Source organism: Mobula hypostoma, chromosome 19, assembly GCF_963921235.1.
Source record: "Mobula hypostoma chromosome 19, sMobHyp1.1, whole genome shotgun sequence".
In the NCBI taxonomy this organism is placed as follows: Eukaryota; Metazoa; Chordata; class Chondrichthyes; order Myliobatiformes; family Myliobatidae; genus Mobula; species Mobula hypostoma.
In genome coordinates, this window is record NC_086115.1 from 53,195,825 (window position 1) to 53,215,935 (window position 20,111).

Consider the following 20,111-nt stretch of genomic DNA (forward strand, 5'->3'; position numbering starts at 1 on the left):
GGCACTTCACCAAATCAAATTGCCAGCTGGCTCTCCAAACACAGTTATGTTTATTATGTTATTGGTTGCTTGCAACTTCCAACATAACAGGTTAAGTTGACATCTATCTCCTTTAGTAGTGAGTTTCACTTTGAGAGCCAAAAACAAGACCACATCCAACATACATATTACACAATCTCAGGTTGCCTTGGAAGCCCCAAATTATTGGCAACAACTTTTGTGAAGCTTTTAATCTATCAGGAAGAGAATAAAGAAATTAAATCCATTTCTCCTGTATTATTAATTCTTGGTCTTCATCTTAAGATCTGATTACTTTATTAACAGAAATAATTAAGAAAAACTTCTCTCAACCCTCTATTTGATAGCTGGCAATATAACACTTCACAATTTTATGTTCAATTGGAGCAGTCATTACACATCAGGAAGGACATACTATATATTTACCAGTATGATAACTCAATCTCCAAGGACTGCAACAGCATGAAAGAAGAAACATGATCACAGAATTTAGAATTAAGTGCTGATTTAATATAAAATATTTAAAGATAAATGGGAGACTGACAGGATAAATGGCAACTATTTCTGCTGGTAAGGAAATCCAAGGCAAGGAAGCAAGATTTAATTAGCACCAACCTTTTCCTAAGTGAAATTAAGAAACTCTGTTGGAACACTATTCCATGACTGACAATTGTCATTTTTAAATTTGAGCTTCAATTTTGTTACAGAATATTATGAAATACATGGAGTAAAGGCAGTGTTCATGAACTTTGATGGCAAATTGGTCTTGACCAAGGGATTAAAATGTGTTTTTGCTCTTGCATCCTTATAATTGAACAAACTAACCTTATCTGCCAAGTTTAGCTCATACAAGAGCTAAACAGAGGAAACTTGTGTCACTCAACCAATCCAGTGAACTATTTTCAGCTATCTTTTAGACCACAACATCTGAAGTAACAATGTTTGAACCTGCAAGTTGAACTACTTGGATGTGTTTGTAAAAACAAAAAGCTCTCCAATTTGCGCCTAATGATGTTGACTTCGTGAGCCTATTTTACAGCATTTTTCCCCTCTAATTAGGTCTTCAGAACTCAAAATGGGTTTATGATCAAGAATGAATCGGAAAATTACCTAACAAAGAGGATTGCAAAACTCAAAACAACATGGAATGATCAATAAATGTGGTGTTCGTAGTAGTACCCATATTGAGAACAGTTACTTATTTTTAACATGCCAACTACTTTCAGAAGAATTAATTTATCAAAAGCCTGGTGGGAGATTAGCTAATTTAAGACAAATGCATTCCTAACTAAAGAACATGGCGCAACACACACAAAATGCCGGAGGAACTCAGCAAGCCGGGGGGGGGAGAAAAAAGTACAGTCAACGTTTCGGCTCCAAACATCGACTGTACTTTTTTTCCATAGATGCTGCCTGGCCTGCTGAGTTCCTCCAGCATTTTGTGTGTGTTGCTTGGATTTACAGCATCTACAGATTTTTTCTTGTTTGTAAAGAACATAGATTTTATTTAAAAAACCTAGACTTTACTTTTGAGAACTTAAAACCAAAATAAAAATTGAATTGCCTGCAAGTGAAACAGGCTATTTTCTTCAGTCTCAAAGTCCAGGCATCCCAGATTCATTGCATGATAAATTAGCCAAATAATTTTAAGTAGCTGCTAAACACAGCCACGAGTCATACATTATGTGAATTACTTTGAAAACATGAAATCCATTTGACATTTGAAAACAGTTTAAGGATTCTTGATTAATATCTTGTGAAGGAATTAATAATTAGCCAACTGGATATTGTATGATTGGCCCATGGAATCTATAAGGGTTCAAAATCAGATGGTAGAAAACAAAGGTCACCGAAAAGAAATCGGCTCAATAATCTGGCACAACGTCAGTCACATGAGAAACTTTTCTCCTCTTTTCCAACTAGTGTTTTATTTGCATCTTCAACATCATGTGTGTCAAAGGGCTACTGAAGTTATCAGTTTTGTGCTGTGATGTGTGACTTACAACCAGTAAAACCAGATTAAAATTGCTAAAAATTTCATTTGCACAATGACAATGTTTAACATACAATTGTTTGACTGTTTTAAAAATCTATTGATTTCCATCCATTTCATGAAAGCATTGTTGTCAGCCAAAAGACTGAACTTTATTTCACCAACATACATTGCTTTAATAGCATTAAACTGGGGCGCTACAGTAGCAGAACAATGTAATGCTATTACAGCTCAGAGCGTCAGAGCTCGAAGTTCAATTCTGTCACAATCTGTAAGGAGTATGTACATTCTCCCCATGACAACTTGGGCTTCTGGGCTCCAGTTTCCTACCAATGTCCAAAGTAACACAGGTTAATAGGTCATTGTAAATGGTCCTATGATTAGGTGAGGATTAAAATATAAATAAAATTTGCTAGTAGACTAAGACATTAACTCTGCATTTCACCTGGCTAGTCTGTGTAATAATAGGAACACCACCAATAATTTCTGTTTTATATGGTCCAGGCTTCCGTCCACATGGCCCCTCCACGAGACAATTCTGGTTATCCGTGTTCAACTGAACATCTGATGGTTTTGGCACCTACGTTAAAAAAATACAAATAGCAAGGCAATTAAAAATGTGTGCATTCACAACTCTACCCCATATTTAGAAGGTGCTTTAAAAGGGATTAGCTAAGGTTAATCATGCTATTATAAATGTTTTTGATTAAACATTCATAGAACAATAACAGCAAATGTTAGACTGTTGTATATAACATAAAGGAGGCAACGGTAAACAGTGAAATATAAATACAGGTCCACAATCCCTTATTGAAATCCTTGGGGCCAGTTGCATTTCGGAATTCAGAATTTTTCGGATTTCAGACCCCCACCCCGATGCCAAAAAACACGTATGCTCCAGCCCCTTATTTAACCTGGCTCAGTGCGGTGGACTTAAGACCCGGCGGCGCACCAAACCTACGCACGAACTCCCGTATAATTTAAGTCATCTCTAGATTACTTATAGAAACATAGAAAATAGGTGCAGGAGTCGGCCATTCGGCCCTTCAAGCCTGCACCACCATTCAGTATGATCATGGCTGATCATCCAACTCAGAACCCTGTACCAGCCTTCCCTCCATACCCCGTGATCCCTTTAGCCAGAAGGGCCATATCTAACTCCCTCTTAGATATAGCCAATGAACTGGCCTCAACTGTTTCCTGTGGCAGAGAATTCCACAGATTCACCACTCTCTGTGTGAAGTTTTTCCTCATCTCGGTCCTAAAATACCTAATACAATGTAAATGCTACGTAAATAGTTATACTGTATTGTTTAGGGAATAATGACAAGAAAAATTTTTATTTCCAACAAAAACATTCAATAAAACAAAAATATACAGCTTTAAACGAATCGAATCAAACACATGGTAAATGACTTACTGGAATAAATGTAGCACATCACTGTCACTATAAAACTTCAGTAACTTGGTCTTTCTGATTATTTAAATCATATACAGTGGTAGTTCCAACACTATTTTCTGCAGTAAGACACCACATAGACACACCACGATCAAGCTTCTGTAATAACTCCACTTTCTGTGTTATTGATAATGATAGATGCTTCCTTCTCTTTTTCTCATTGTTACCCATAGGGGTATCTGCAGCTCTTTTTGACATTTTCACAGTAAAATTAAACACAAAGTCAACAGTGAACATAAAATATCAGTGAACAGCAAATGCACGTGTGACCAGTACGAGCGCTGAGCCATAACTGACGTCTGGCGGCCTCTGCTAGTGCTGCCACGTAACACCTGGGTGACGTCAGCTGTTGGCGAAAAAAAACTTCGGTTTTCAGAGCTTTTTAGATTTCAGAATTTCAGATAAAGGAATGCCCACCTTTAGTATGTAGTTCATTTCAATTTCACAACATTTTCCTGTGTAATTTCAGATGACAATGCAATTTCTAGCAATTTTGTAATTGCCAGATTTAAAGAAAAATTCAAATTCTTATGTGGCACAGAAATTCAATTTTTTCACGATTGCAAGAAAAATACAGAACAAAATGAGCAAGTAGATTAAGAAACAGCAGAGGATTGGGCCCTGAGCCTATGCTGCCACAATTGTTTAACAGAAGCAATCCAGAAGGTGTAAAAGACCTCAAGGTATTACTGAACCCTTCCCATACTGATAGCTTATTGACACTTTACAGAATGTCTATCATTAGGGACATTCAAAAATTGCTTAAAATATATTTTTATATCAGAAAAAATATTTATTGAACTAAAAATTAGTCGAAAATATTGCAAGTAAATAAAGAGACACAGAACACAATTCTTCAATCCATGTTGGGAATTATATTCAAATCAATGGAGCACCACTACTTATGCTAGTCATTTCTGGAACATGGGTAGATTCCTGAATAGTGGTTATCTATGGGGGAAAATGGTAACTAAAACAAAAAAAAATACCAGAGGATCTGACTTTCCTCAGAAGACCTTAAACTGCCTAACCTCCATTTCCCCCCAACATAATGACTTCTGCAGAGTAACTTCGGTTTTTTTTTTCCATTTTAGTTATTTTCCCCCCAAATCTTAAATACTTGCTTCTCAATTTTATCCAGATGTTCAGTCCACGTTGCCCACATCAACATCCCATGCAAACCCCGCATCCTCTACTGCCACGGTGGTCAAAGGCAGCAGATGACTGGGAATGTGCCAGCCTATATTTCCCCCAGTACACTCAGATAGTGAGTTGGAGTAAGAATGGAACTTCTTGATCACTGATTCAAAACTTTGAAATACTTAATAACAGACATTATACCTTCACCATAGAGCATTTTCAAGGGATGGCTCTCTAAACTTCAGTAATATATAGAAAAGGCTGGGATTGCCAATATTAGGCATCAGTTGTAATCCTTAGTTGGAAGCTTCTAAAATGAGGTTTCCTTCCCTAGCAAATCAAGTGGATGATGGATGTAGGAACATTGGTAGCCATGCAGTATAAAAATGTCTTTTGTCAATTTTGAGCAAACAGGAAATGAGATGAGAATGGAGGCCAATTTAAAGAATGGTTAAAAAAAAACAGATAATACTCATCCGACTTTGAGATTAAAGTGCAGTTCTTCTGACAGTAGGCACCTGATGTACTTTGAAAAACATGGTATAAGAGGATAGAACAAAATAACTTGTTTGCAATCAATGGAATTGTACCAATATAGATGTGATACTCCAGAAGATGAATGAGGGAATGCAATTCAACTGAATTCTCTCGGACTCAAGGAAAATGACAGAACAAAGAAGATATGCAGCAATTTAACAAATATTAAAGATTGTGATAAAAGCCATTACATTAAGCTGTGATCCCTGAACTCAATTAGATGAAGATCACAGAAAAAGAAATCCTGGTTAGTCATTCAGTTCCTGGGTCAGACTCTTGTACAGTTGGTGCAAATTCGCAGACAAGTTTAGTGGAGATAGCTGTCCAACAGAATTCAAAAGCCAAGCCCAAAAATTTCTAGAGTTCAAGGAAAAATAGTTTCATCTCCCCCCACAAAAATTAGCAGAAAAGCCACCTTTCTAAAATTAACAAAACAGGTTATAACTTTAACATTACCGTAAATGGAAGTCCTAAAGCTTGAAGTTCAAATCACAATTTCTATGACAACACTAAACTATTTTTCTAAGTAAATAGAGAAACAGAGTCAGGGTTATACAGCACAGAACAGGCTCTTCAGCAACATGATGACCTTTATTCTGCCCTTGCCCAAGAGTTGCCCCGCTTTTTTTAAGCTAGGCAGATAAACTCCAATCCCAGTGTATTTGTAGTTTGAAGGTGGTTTTATTGTTCACTTACACATTACAGTATGCAAGGGGCTCAGTAAAAAGACAGTACTTCTCCGCATTCTCACAAAAGGTAGATTCAAATATTGACTAAAATTCCTTTGATTTCTAACAGAATGTTTATAACTGATAGCAACTACATGAAATGCACAAACAATATAAAATGACTGACCTGATGATGAAAGCTAATTGCTTAACAACATGATAGTAAGTAATCAACAGCGGTGAACTTACAAGTAAGCAGTGAGATCTAGTAATTAGAAATAAAATAACAAGCCAAATCAGGAAGACACAACAACCTTTTCGTCTGTATTAGGACTATATCCTTCTATGTCTTACCTATTTAAGCAGGTCTAAATGCTGCTTAAATATAGTAATTGTTATTCGTTCAACAATCTCTCATTATTAAAGCAAAACAATAGTAGCTTAAGTTGAAATATTCACGGTTACAAAGAAAATGGCCATCAGATGAAGCAAGATCAATAGCGTGGGAGGGTGGGCGGGGGGAAATAACATTTAACCAAAGAGCTCTGAGAAGACCTTATGCAACGTAATAAAGGAATAATGTTCTAACATGCACAATTGGCAGATTGACAAAGATGCAAGCTTTCTAAGAGACTCAGCCAAAGTGCACATCATAAAACTATTCAAGGTGTGCTTCCAAATCCTTATTTGCTCAACTTGAATCTCTAATTAGTAATGTAATTAATCAGTCTTGGTCTGTCCTGTGTTTTGTGCTATCACGCTGGAGGAAATATTGTATCATTTCTTAATGCATGCATTACTAAATGACAATAAAAGAAGACTGCGTGTCTTCATAATCTAATTAACTTCTGAGTGACCAGAAAGGAATCAAAAACACAAATAAGAGGGGTCCCAGCCATTCAATAAGATCAGGGCAGATCCTGTATGGAGGCCAGTTCCTGCCCACTTCCAACAACCCCCAATTCCCTTAGTGCCCCAAAATTCCCTTACCGCCCTTGTCCTGTATTTCCCTTGCTAAGGTAGAGCGTTCCTATGAAACCTTTCGTGCCGAAATGGTGTAAAGCGAAGAAGCAATTACGATTAATTTATATGGGAAAAATTTTTGAGCGTTCCCAGACCCAAAAAATAACTTACCAAGTCATACCAAATAACAAATAAAACCTAAAATAACACTAACCATATAGTAAAAGCAGGAATGATATGATAAATACACAGCCTATATAAAGTAGAAATAATGTATGCACAGTGTAGTCGGGAAGATCAAGCCAAAACCAATTTGTGGGGGAAAAAATCCGCACGTACGCGCATGCGCACCTCACATATGCGCACGTCACGCATGTGCACAAAGGTACCCGTGCAAGGCTTCATGGGGTAAACACAAGTGTCCTGTATTTGACTGCTACTTTTGTCCCTTATTTGGGAGTGAGAAAGTTGGCAACCCTAACTGTAAAAGACATGTTGAGTTGAGTTTAACCCTACTTGAACACCACCCCCCCAACCCCCAGTCGGCTGGTCTGCAACAATATTGTCAATATTAAACCGGTCCGCGGAGCAAAACAGGTTGGGGACCCCTGGTCTACAGGTTTCAGAATGTGTAGCAGCAATGCAGACCAAAGTGGAAAGCAAGAAGTTACATGTGCATAAAACAAAGTTATACAAAGAGTATTTTAAGCCATTTGTTGACTTGGCAAACTAAATTAGCAATAATAGTATGGAGGACATATTCATGTTGTAAGAGATTGTTTCTCAATATTATTAATCTTGAAAACTTAGAGCTCTTTTAGTGCAGGTATTGTGTAAACAGAAATGATTAATGATTAACAACCCTACAAGGAACAGCAATCAGATGAAACTATTCCATAGAAAGTTTGTTCAGCCTGGAACTAAAGATCTTAAATCTAAATAAAGTATACAATGAAGACACAAGAATGGGTTGGCTATGTCAGACTGGAAAATTATATTAAAAGCTATGTCAGTAAACAATCTACATTTGAAAAATTAACATCAGATTAGAATTTAAAAATTAGACCAAAGGGACAGATTTAACATTGCTAAAAGTAACAGCCAGCCTGATGACTGTAAAGTTTTCAGAACATAGGAAAGACAGATGTAAATCTTAGAATTTTGAAGGAGTTCAAAAGAGACAGTGGATGTACTGGTTATCATCTCCATCTACACACATATCAGGAGTGACAAACAACAAATGTGTAAAAGGTAACAAACCGTGCAAATAAGAAAACAGTAATAAGTAAGTAAATAAATAAGATTTAGAACATGAGCTCAGCAGTGTTGAGAAAGGTGAAGTCATCCATGCTGATTCAGGAGACTGATTGTTGAAGAGTAATAACTGTTCCTGAAGATTGGTGTGGGACATGAGCAACCTGTGCCTCCTTCCCGATGGCAGCAGTGTGGAGAGAACATAGCCTGGACGAGCCTGCACGTTAACTTTCAGTGGTTTGTGTGCAATGACATTCAAGTCCCTCTGAACATCCAACATTTTCTCTCTTCTGTTACTTAAAAGGGAAAGTAGAACCAGAGAGTAGTCTAAAGGGGGAAAAAAATCCCTCAAGAAAGGGAAGTCTAGAACAAGAGGGTACAGATTTAAAGTAAGAAGGGGAAACATTTAAGTGAGTGCTGAAGTGCAAGTTCTTCCACATACAGGATGCAACAAACTGTTCGAGGTGGTAGAAGCAAATACAGTTACAATATTTCAAAGGAATTTGGAAGGGTATTTAGATAAGAATGGAGTAGAGGGATACAAGTCTTAAGTAGGCAAATAGCATTTACATAGATAGGCATTGTGGTCGGCACAACATGCTAGGTTAAATGGTTCATTTTTACACTGTATGATTCGATGATTTTAAATGCTTTTAATCCTTTACAGTGTTAGGTTTTCCATATTGACTGTGCTTTCTGTTCTTCGGAGACGATAGAATTTCTCATGACAGTCCTTACGTCTTAATATAAAGTATGATGACAGACTTGCATTGTCACCACCATTTTCCATACATTATTTTACTTAATTTTTTACATCTAAAGACAGATTGCTCTGGCCCAAAATTATTGTTATTTTCTGCAAGGATCCTGAAAGAGACTTGTGATTCTCTTAATAAAATTCAGAGCACTCTCTTTTAAATCGGAGGTAATCTTGTATTAAGATTCTTAAGTGCAACTGTGGTGCTCAGCCAAAATTACAGATAAATACAAGAAAACATAGGAGATCAGTAGCTGATTCCAATAAATGAAAATATACCTCCCTGTTCATTACTTTGGTTTCCTCCATCTAATCTGTTATGTCAATCCTGTCTGTATTTACATATTCTAATCAAACAATTATTGGTATCTTTGAAGAGCAATGTTAGTCCCATTCTGCCATTCCAGCAACTTTATTTCAGGATTAATGACGCAATTAGTTTAGCACATTGGCTTGGAGAAAAAGAAACATCAAATCACAAACGTTGTCATAATCAGTCATAAAACAGGGAACCCACCCCATTTATCCTGACCAAGCATCCATTTTCACTAATCTTATGTTTCCCCCTCTAGGATTCTCCTCAATTACTTTACCACAACCCACCCATAGCTCCTGTGCATCCTCCATTCCCTACTGATTCTAGGCTGGGGGCAATTTATAGTAGCTACTTAACCGACCATCCAGCTAGATTTTGATAAGTGGCAGGAAATGGAAGCAGAGAGGACACCCGTGTGATCATGGGGAAAACATGATAACGCCACACATACAGCACTCAGTCAGTATTGAACCTGGGACTGTGAAAATGTGAAGCACCGGTGCAAATGTGCCTGAGTAAATGAATCAACTATAAGACATAATAAAATTATAACATTCCAAACAGAGCAAGATATCTAATTTAACAACAGTCCACGCATGTCATTTATATTTAACTCATGTAGCGCTGTGTTGTAAGGATATTTACGTAAGCATTACTTACTGTGATCTTGGTGGCTTTGTTCAGAATATTCACCCACTCAACCAAATCTTGCTGATCATTGGCTTGCAGAAAGTATTTTCTCATTCCTGCATTAATAACTGTTATGACACAGGAAGTAAACATGTTACTCGTTTATAAAGTAGTGCAAACATTAACTGTTTAAATGCCTTTGTTTAAATATGATCATTTTTGGACTAGGGCCATAATATCTAACTGCAAATATGAACTTAAATAAATGTTGCAAAGTACATTTTTTACTTTGATAAATATGAAATTGTCTTTGATACAAATTAAAGGGGAAGTTTACCATATGGGCCACCTCCATTTATTCAATCACCAAAATTCCCCTGCCTCAAATCAGAAATCTGGGTATATTGCAAAAAGAATTTTATGAAACTTTATTAGACAGGCTATCCTTGCAGCTCACAATAAAATGCGGTATGTAATATTCCATTGCAGGTCTACAGTTATCAACAAAGACATTATCCATTAAATGTAAGGTGGAGGGGAGAGAACACTACTGCCAAAATCCCCAATCATCTCCGTTGAACACAAATACCTTACACATAATTCTTAGAGGCAATCACTATGCTGCAGCAACTATGTCTTTACAAAACCCTTTACTGAATTTTACCATTATCAAAAATAGATTTCAAGATTTTGTGAGTTAATAAGAATCTGAAACTTGATGTTATCCACTTACAGTAGACACAACTCCACTGTGGTTCAACACTATGCTGAACTTAAAATTACAAATAAGATGAACTAGTTTAATGAACAAAACTATTTCACTATGTGGGCATATGCATTAGCAGAGACGTTTACTCATCGGCCGGGTACTTTCAATCTTACACAATAATCCGTCAAGAAGTGTACAGCAAGTCACCAACGTCAAAATATTTTTTCATAACCTATCTGCAATTGGTATGGTTAGCAAGTTCATTTATGGTAACTGTTAAGAACTCTGAACCAGCATTGGAAATATTCTTCCCTTGTCATTCCGTAACAATAAATAGCATGCAATGTTTTTCTAGGAAAAAGTTTTGACTAAAGCAAACTAAAAAATCTGTCATACTGAGCAAAACACAGAAAATACTGGAGGAACTCAGGCCAAGCAGTATCTACGACATTAATAAACAGTCCACGTTTATTGGAAGGGGGAGGAGATACACGAATAAAAAGATGGGGGGTAGGGGATGGGGAAGGAGGCGAGCTGGAAGGTGATAGGTGAAGCCAGGTTGGTGAAAAACACCAAGGGCTGGAGAAGAAGGAATCTGATAGAACAGAGTTGACTACAAGAGAAAAAGAAGTGGGGGGGGGGGCAGTGGGAAGTAATAGGCAGGTGAGAAGAGATGAAAGGTGATAGTGGGGAAGAGAGAAAGAAAGAAGTGTTTTTTTCCCTTTAAACAGAAGGTGATATTGATATTCATGCCATCAGGTTGGGGGCTACCCAGAAGAATACAAAGTGTGCTCCTCCACCCCGAGGATGTCCTCATCTTGACACAAGACGAACCCATGGACTGACATGTCGGAACAGTAATGGGAATCAGAATTAAAATGCTTGGCCACTGGGAAGTTCCACTTGTGGCAGATGAATCAAAAGTGCTTGATGAAATGGCCCCCCAATTTACAACGGCAGGTGTAAAACCGGTAGTTAGCTAGACAACATCTTTTTCTTGGCTGGGCCATTCTCAATTTTCACAGGAACAGTTTATTTTATCATTCTACTGAGATGCAATGTTACAAATCTCTACAAGTGGAAATTAAATATGCCCAGATCAGGAGATGGCCATTTTTATACCATTAATTAAATACATTCACACAACTGCAAGAAAGCATGCATACATGATTTGCAAGAAATGCTGGAGCTTGACTGACTTCTTAAATATCACGACACATGCCAGTGATAATAAACTTGATTTTGATTCAATACATCTGCAGAAATCACAAAACCTCTCTTGAATTCCAATGGTAGTTTTGTTAATCTGATGGGGACTGTTGCTTTCATCTTTTTCACTTGCACCCCGTCCTGTCACACCTGCTGCTTGATCACATGCTGACCCCAAATGCTTCCACAGTTACATACATCATTCAGTTTTGTCTTCCAAACCTTGGCCCACATCTATTACTAATCAGATAATGCACTGATAAATAAATGGGTACACAATGGAGACATTAAAAAAGTGGCCCAGATACGACCCTCTGCAGGTCAGTGTGCTTTGAACACCAAAGCCAATATACCGTAGTACTTATGTCAGAAATATACTGTGAGGTCCAATATCAATAACTTCTGACCTTCAACTCCACAACTTGTCTCAGCAATGCCTTCGTGGGGAAGCTCAACCATACCAGCTGAAGAGACAAATATACTTTGTATTTGCATGGCTGGCAATCATTTGGATAGCATTGTCAACCTGAATGGACTGGTGAATGGATGCAGAAGGTGTGCTTTCCCCTTATGTATTACTTAATGCTATACATTTCATGATGAGTTAATACTTTTTGAATTAATAACATATAATGTTAGTTAACTCTACTTCAACCATTTGTAATTGCTTGGTACACCTGTGAATTTAGAAACAATAAAAAACAGCCTAATATTGAGAGCTCTCCAATCTAATACATCACAGGATCCACCATCACCACAGGACACCCCACTACTTTTTACACTACTCTGGCTTATTAAATATTGTAATTATAAATCAACAATTAATCTTGAAATTTAATTTAAACACAACACATTATGGTTTAAAACTTGAAACAAAATATTGGAAACCTAAAACAAAAATAGACAATGCCAGAAACGCTCAGCTAGTCAGCTAGCATCTGAGGCTAGAGAAATAGTCAACTTCAGGTCAATCACAAACAAGAGAAAATATGCAGATGCTGGAAATACAAGCAACACACCCAAAATGCTGGAGGAACTCAGCAGAACAGGCTGCCTCTATAGAAGAAAACAGAGTCAATGTTTTGGGCCAAGACCCTTCCCAGAATGCAAACCCAACCCATCATCCACAATGAGGTTGTACATCTGTGTCAGGATTGTGGCAGTCAATTCAAACCTAAAGATATGTGAACACAAAGAATACTTCTCCACCACTGTAATTCAATAATCCATCATTGTGTCAATCATATGAAGTGTGAACATTTTAGTTTAAAGCAAGGTTTTAAGTGAGTTATTGAAGTAGCGGAGAATAGGTCATCCAGATTTTCTCTTGTTTGAGAGTAGTTCATCATTCTATTCAGTTCAGGGTTCAAGTGTGACAAATCAACATTTCTTCGAAAATTTAAACAGTTGTCATATTCACAAAACTATTTCTGGGACTTGCTGTGTGCAAGTTGGCTATTGCTTTCCTAGATTACAATATCACAAGGACAGGAAAACACCATACTAAAAGTATTTCTTAACTTAGACTGCACTTCCATAGTAATCCAGGACGATGGGGATATGATAAACCAATGCATAACTGCACAATATTTTATCTTCTTAGTTAGAATAGAAAAACCTGCTACAGTTCTCATCCTAGGTATCTATATAGTATATCAAAATCAACTAATGATGACATTAATTAATGGCTCAAACAAAGTATTAAAATTGATTAACACTTACCAAAACAGTACTCTGCTTTTGGTCGCTGTTTTGTTGCATCACTGACCTATCAAACCACAGGCAGCAAGTCAACATACAAACAAGTGACACGTTCTGCTTTCTACAGATTTCAGCGGATAAAATAACATAAGATAATATAAACAGTTAACTACAGATAACAATGAAAATACAGGGAGTTAAATATATTAATGACCCTTAGAATAAGGTGCCAAAATTTAATTCTATGATAAAAGTAAACATTCAAGATCAAAACTACTTTTCACTACATACATCTCCTCATATTCTGAATTTCAAATTTGGCTGTGCAATGCATACAGCAATATCTTGCAACTAAACTATATCTTTAATTAGCATTAGCAATTACAAACAAAAAAAAAATCACACCATGAGAAACTATCATGCACATTTCTTTCTCCCATATTCTTCAGCCTAGTTATTTAGTAGTTAGTTGCAATAGAGAAATTGCACAATCAAGGACTACTGGGAAAGGCACTTAATCTAGTTTAGGAGTTCCCAACCAGTCTTATGCCATTGACCAAGGGAATCAATGCTATTAACCAAGGGGTCCATGGACAGCAGGTTGGGAACCTCTGATCCAATTTAACCCCCAGGTTGATAAAAAAAAAAGTGAAAGGGCAAAACCACAGCAAAGGCACAATCTCAGAAGCATCGCCTTTCCAATGAGAGAGAAGTTATACTTACTGTATTGATCAAAATTCCTAACTCAATCAACGTTACGTTGTTACTTAGTGAACTGGCTGGTTCACTACCCGATATGGTAACATTGGGTAAATTTTAAAAGCATTGGCTGTGATGAACTGTCAGATGCCCAAGAATTTAAAATAAAATCATCTAATTGCAAGCTCAATCTTTAACTAAACAGGAACAGACTTGTTTTACCCAAAATAATACACAATTAAGGCACTGGATGGAGCCAGCTGTCCAAACTCAAAACATTTCAAAGGTCAAATTAAAATAAGTCAGAAGAGAACACTAACACTGTTGCCCAATGTAGTAAACTGGCACTTAACCAGAAGACCAGTTACAGAATGCCACAAATAGCACACGAGAGAGGCAGATAGGCAAGTAACTACTTTAAGAAATGGAAGAATGAGCCAAACAACCAAATCCCCACTCTCCTAAAACTGCTGTTTAAAGTGCCTAGCAAATTTGTTAAATAATCAATTAAGTTTCATGCTGCTTAAACAAAATTTGAGTGCAGCATAATGACGCAAACAAGAGGAATTCTGCAGATGCTGGAAATTCAAGAAACACATATCAAAGTTGCTGGTGAATGCAGCAGAATTCTGACGAAGGGTCTCGGCCTGAAACGTCGACTGTACCTCTTCCTAGAGATGCTGCCTGGCCTGCTGCATTCACCAGCAACTTTGATGTGTGTTGCAGCATAATGACTTCACTTTAACCTTAGTGCACAATACTAATAACCAATTATAATCTAGGCTTTAAATAAGACCTTTCTCTAAAGTAGTCCATATTGCCTTCAAAAATACTACTTACACAAATCCTTATTTTGATTAATAAGCTTATGATGGAAAAGTATCAAATTTCAGAACATCAAGTCTACATTAAATCTACACTCAAGATTTCAAATTTCAGAGTTGCATCTATATCTACAGGTCATCTTATAATAATACGGGTGATATCACAGACATCTAGATTCAGAAATGCACCTGCCATGTATTCTGATTCAAGACTTTCTGCACTACAAAAGTTAAAACTTTTTTGATATTTCTATTTGTTGAGATAAATTCCACCAGAATCCAGAATTACCTTAGAAATATAGGTAAGCTTAAGAGCTCCAACATGCGATGCTCCTAAAGGAAGGTTCTAAAATTAAGCACATATCAAAAGTAAAAATGAGAAACCAGCAACCTCAGTATTATATTTTTTCAGATAATGTAATATTCATCTATTAAATGCAATCTAAACATGAAATTAAATCAAAATTTGCCCAATTTGCCATTGAAATATGAGCTAATATGTTGAAATGGAGAAGTGCACATGAATGTGAATCTAAAAAATCTGAGATGCATTATATCAATAGCTTTCTTTACAAACAGAAGTTGCTCTCTTTGAAAATCTAGGATTGTTTTTCTTTACATGCACATGGTGAACTTTGCGAGGTGATAAATGAAACAGATACTATGAACATCATGAAGGGTTTAGACCAAGTGAGGAACTGTTTTCCCTGCTGGAAGGGTTAGAATATGATCATTTAAATGACTGACAAAAAGAAAAGTAGAAAGGAAAAGACCTTCCACTCGAGTAAGCACGATCTGCCAAAAAGGATGGTGGATGCAGGTTTACTTACTATCTCAAAAGGAAATAAAATACGGAGGGCAAAAATGAATATATAATACAGGGCTCAGGGAAAATGCACATGTCTGAGACTGTCTGAATTGAACCTCAGACTCAATGGATGGAATGTGTAACCTCCCTATGATTTATTGATGTTCTTTGAAAATCAGTCATGAACTACTTATAATCTATATTTTCATACTAAATAGTAAATCTCCCATTTACATCATACCTAAAAATACTTATTCCACAAAGAACTACTTACTATAATTATAAAAATCAATAACTGTAACTATGTTATCAACAGAAAATCGTTACTGACCTGTGGATTATCCATATACCACAACAAGCTATCTGCCTGAGTGTCCAGTATAAAGTAACGACGCAGAAATTTTCCACTGTTTTCATTTTCTTCAATGTCTAAAAATCCACAAATTCGATTCTGTCGATCCACATAAGGCATTTCTGATCCTCCACATCACACTGCAAGGGAAATAAACATATTATAGTAGATACAAAATGCATAGGATTATTTTGTTACCCCTTTAGTAAAAATTCTGAACTCAAATGCAAATGAATCCAACATGAATAGAGTGTTAACTTTCTCAAAAGCTGCTCAATATAGTAACACCGAACAATACTTTTCTCAGGAGTAAAAAAAATCTACAAAAAGGATTCAGCTGGGAAGAACCATCTTACTGTATTACTGTAGATATTTGACACCTGTTCAACAAGGTTACCATAAACTCCCAAAGCTGAGCATAAAGATTCATGATACTGTATTTTCCACCCCCCGCCCCAAAAGATTCCCATACAGCTGGGCTGGGGAAATGACAGAAAGCAATAAAGATTACATAGAATTTGCAGCTCAGAACCAACCTGATCAATCCACTGGTCTGTACCACAATATAAATTCCATAAACTCATTCTCTGTTCTATTGTCGCTCTCTCCTTCATATCTTGCTCATATCTTCATGAGAAGGGATGAAAATTTGAAGCACATAGTCACATGTATATAAAAAAAAACTGAAGATAAACAACTGCCAAGGTCAACTGCTAATTTACAACGTTTGTACATTTGCCAACAATTAAGACTGGTTTGGGTGAAGTGATCTTTATTAAAAATCAAACGTTGAATTACCTCTGCAGCTCTTTCCATATCTCCCTTCGTCTATATACTCACATGACCTCCTGGCTAGTAATTCACTCTTTTGGACCCCTACCAGTTTACATAAGGCCCGAATCGGTTCACCGATGATGCAATAGCCTCTGCACTCTACTCAGTCCCATCCCACCTGGAGAATGGTGTCTCCTACATCAGAACACTGTTCATCAACTTCAGTTCAGCATTCAATACAATCATTCCTCAGAACCTGGTAGGTAAACTGTCCTTTTTCAATCTCAACATCTTCTGCAACAGGATCTTGGACTTCTTAATGGAGAGACCTCAGATAGACTGTGTTGGCAGCAATATCTCTAGCCCCATCACGTCCAGCACTGGTGTCCCCCAACGCTGTAAGCTCAGCCCACTACTGTTCACACAGCTGACATGACTGTAACCACATATTAACAACATTATTAAATGTGCTGATGACAACAGTGATTGGCCTCATCAGCAACAATGAGTTGACATACAGAGAGGAAGCAGGGTGCCTTGTGGACTGGTATGAACACAACAACTTGAGTTTCAGCATGAAAAGACTAAAGAGGCTAAGCACTCCCTGCTGCACATCAACGACTCCTCTGAGAATAGACATCGGAGCACCAGATTTCTTGGAGTGCACATCACAGATGATCTCACCTGGTCCCTCAACAACACCAGTCAAGAAAGCACATCAGCACCTCCACTTCCTGAGGAGATAAAGACAAGTGAGGATTCCCACCCCCATTCCAACCACATTCTACCAGAGTATCCTGACCAGCTGTATGGAATTGCAAAAATATCCAACTGCAAGACCCTGCAATGGATTGTGAGGACTGTTGAGAGAATAGTCTCTCTCCCACAATCCAAGATATACCAGAAGCACTGCATTTGCAGCCCTCAGCATTGTCAAGGACCCTTCCCATCTCCCTGACCTTCTACCATCAGGCAGAAGGTACCACAGTACAAGTACAACTGCTAGGCTGGGTAACAGCTTCTTTCCCTCAGCTGTAGAATTTCTGCAAGAACCTGCTACCACCCAGTATACATCATTTCTGAGTGCACTAGTAGCAGTAATATTTAATATTTAACTACACATTGCATATACACTTTGTCAACTTTGACATTTACAGAATACATGTTTTAATCTGTTGATATTATTGCATTATTATTTTATGTGCTATATGTTATATACACATGTACTTTGATGTGCACCTTGGTCCCAAAGGAACATTGTTTCATTTAGCTGTATACGCATGCACAGTTTAATAACAATAACCTTGAATGTTAAGTTTGCACAGTTCCAGCACATCATCTAAAACTGACAAACTTTTATAGATGCACAGTGAAAAGTATTCTGACTGGCTATATTATGAGCCTAATATGGAAAACCACAGCCCAATAACAAAAAAACCTTACAAAAAAGTAGTAGAAAAGGCCTCCCCTCCATTGAATACGTCTACAACATTGCTGCCACAAGAAAGCAGTGTCTATCATCAGGAAGCCCCATAATCCAGGCCATACTCTCCTCTCATTGCTACCGTTGGGAAGGAGGTACAGGAGCCTTTTGACCCATACTGCCAGGTTCAGGAACAGTTATTGTCCTTCGACCAATACGCTACTGAACCATTGTGGATAACTTCACAAACCCCAACAGTGAACTGGTTCCACAGCCTATGGACTCACTTTAAAAGACTCTACAACTCATTTAAATTAGTGAGATTATATTTATCTAGACCAGGAATCATAAAACTACTGAGTTGGTTATAAAAAACATAAATGGTTCACCAATATCCTTCCGGGGGGAGAGAAATCTGCCATTTCTACCTTTCCGGGGTTATTTGTAGAATCAGAACCATGTTTATTATCACTAACATATGTTGTGATATTTGTTGTTTTCAGGCAGCAGTGTAGCTAAATACATAAAAATACAAAATTTTTTTTTTTTTAAATAGGGCAAAATGAGAGCAAAATAGTGAAGTAGTGTTCATGGGTTCGTGGACTGTTCAGAAATCTATTGGTGGGACTCCAGCAATATGATTGACTGGTAACAGGAAATGGTCACCATCAACTTGAGGGACAAACCGGATTGGACAATAAATGCTGAATTTACTTTGAATGGATAAATTAAGTATTTCTGAAGTGCAATCAGCAGCAGATATATTAATTTTGCGGAGCAAGCCTGACTGGCTCTGCTCTGAGATGCAATTTATCTCATGGATGCACGTTTATCTAGGAGTATCTGATGTCAATTCCCACCCCAGCTGGATGGGAGACTTCTGTCAGTCTTGATGATTTTTCAACCTGAGGAATGCTTCCCATACACTAAAGGAAGTGCTTTTGGCCTCTGCAACGCTGAACCAGAGCTTGAGACTTGCTGTCGCAAGGCTCAGTTCTGCCTGAAAAATTGAAAATGAAAGGATATCCTGCTAATTCACCCCGAATCACAGCATGCAGGACATAGAGGCCTTTATGAGGAATAACCTCACACATCCCTGTTTCTGAAATTAGAATTTCTCCTTGGAGTGACGGAGGATGAGAGGTGACTTGATAAGGTGTATAAGATGAAGAGAGGCATTGATCATGTGGATAGTCAGAGGCTTTTTCACAGGGCTGAAATGGCAAACACAAGGCGGCACAGTTTTAAGGTGCTTGGAAGTAGGTACAGAGGAGATGTCAGAGGTAAGTTTTTTTTAAAAAACCAGAGTGGTGAGTGCGTGGAATGGACTGCCGGTAACAGTGGTGGAGGGGGATACAGTAGGATCTTTTAAGAGACTCCTGGATAGGTACATGGAGCTTAGAAAAACAGAGGGTTATGGGTAACCCTAGGTAATTTCTAAAATAAGTACATGTTTGGCACAGCATTGTGGGCCAAAGGGCCTGTATTGTGCTGTAGGTTTTACATGTTTCTATGTAACTCATGTTCTTGGTATTATTTACTGTATTTGAGCAGTTTGTCTTTTGTATATTGTTTGTTTCAGTATTTGTGTAGTTTTTGATTCCATTGTATTTTTCTGTTCTACTGTGAATGCCTGCCTGCAAGAAAATGAATCTCGGGATTGTATATGGTGACATGTACCTACCTTATTAAGTGTACCTGAGCATTTCAAAGCCACTTAAAAAAAGGCAATGATTCCAAGTTTCTTAAAATTAGGTTGCAATCTACATATTATAATAAAGTCAAATACTTAATGCCATCTCAGTGAAAAGAAAGGAATGTTTACACTTCATCAACTTCACTTGCAGAATAGCTGAGTGATTATGTTAATTTGGTGT

The 20,111-nt window shown here is 37.4% G+C and overlaps 1 protein-coding gene across 13 annotated transcripts in view; it reads right to left on the reverse strand.

The window, feature by feature from the left end:
* plekha1b (pleckstrin homology domain containing, family A (phosphoinositide binding specific) member 1b) overlaps positions 1 to 20,111 on the reverse strand; it is an 80,398-nt gene that overhangs the window by 33,275 nt on the left and 27,012 nt on the right. For all 13 annotated transcript variants that reach the window (XR_010021012.1, XR_010021011.1, XR_010021010.1 and 10 more), the window contains exons 2-6: positions 16,017 to 16,177; positions 15,167 to 15,223; positions 13,376 to 13,421; positions 9,766 to 9,863; positions 2,457 to 2,591 (exon numbers count right to left, since the gene is read on the reverse strand). Coding sequence is in view for 9 of the 13 variants with exons in the window: in XM_063071883.1 (XP_062927953.1) it covers positions 2,457 to 2,591; positions 9,766 to 9,863; positions 13,376 to 13,421; positions 15,167 to 15,223; positions 16,017 to 16,157 (477 nt within the window). In the remaining 4 variants the exon portion in view is untranslated. The remainder of the gene's footprint in view (positions 1 to 2,456; positions 2,592 to 9,765; positions 9,864 to 13,375; positions 13,422 to 15,166; positions 15,224 to 16,016; positions 16,178 to 20,111) is intronic.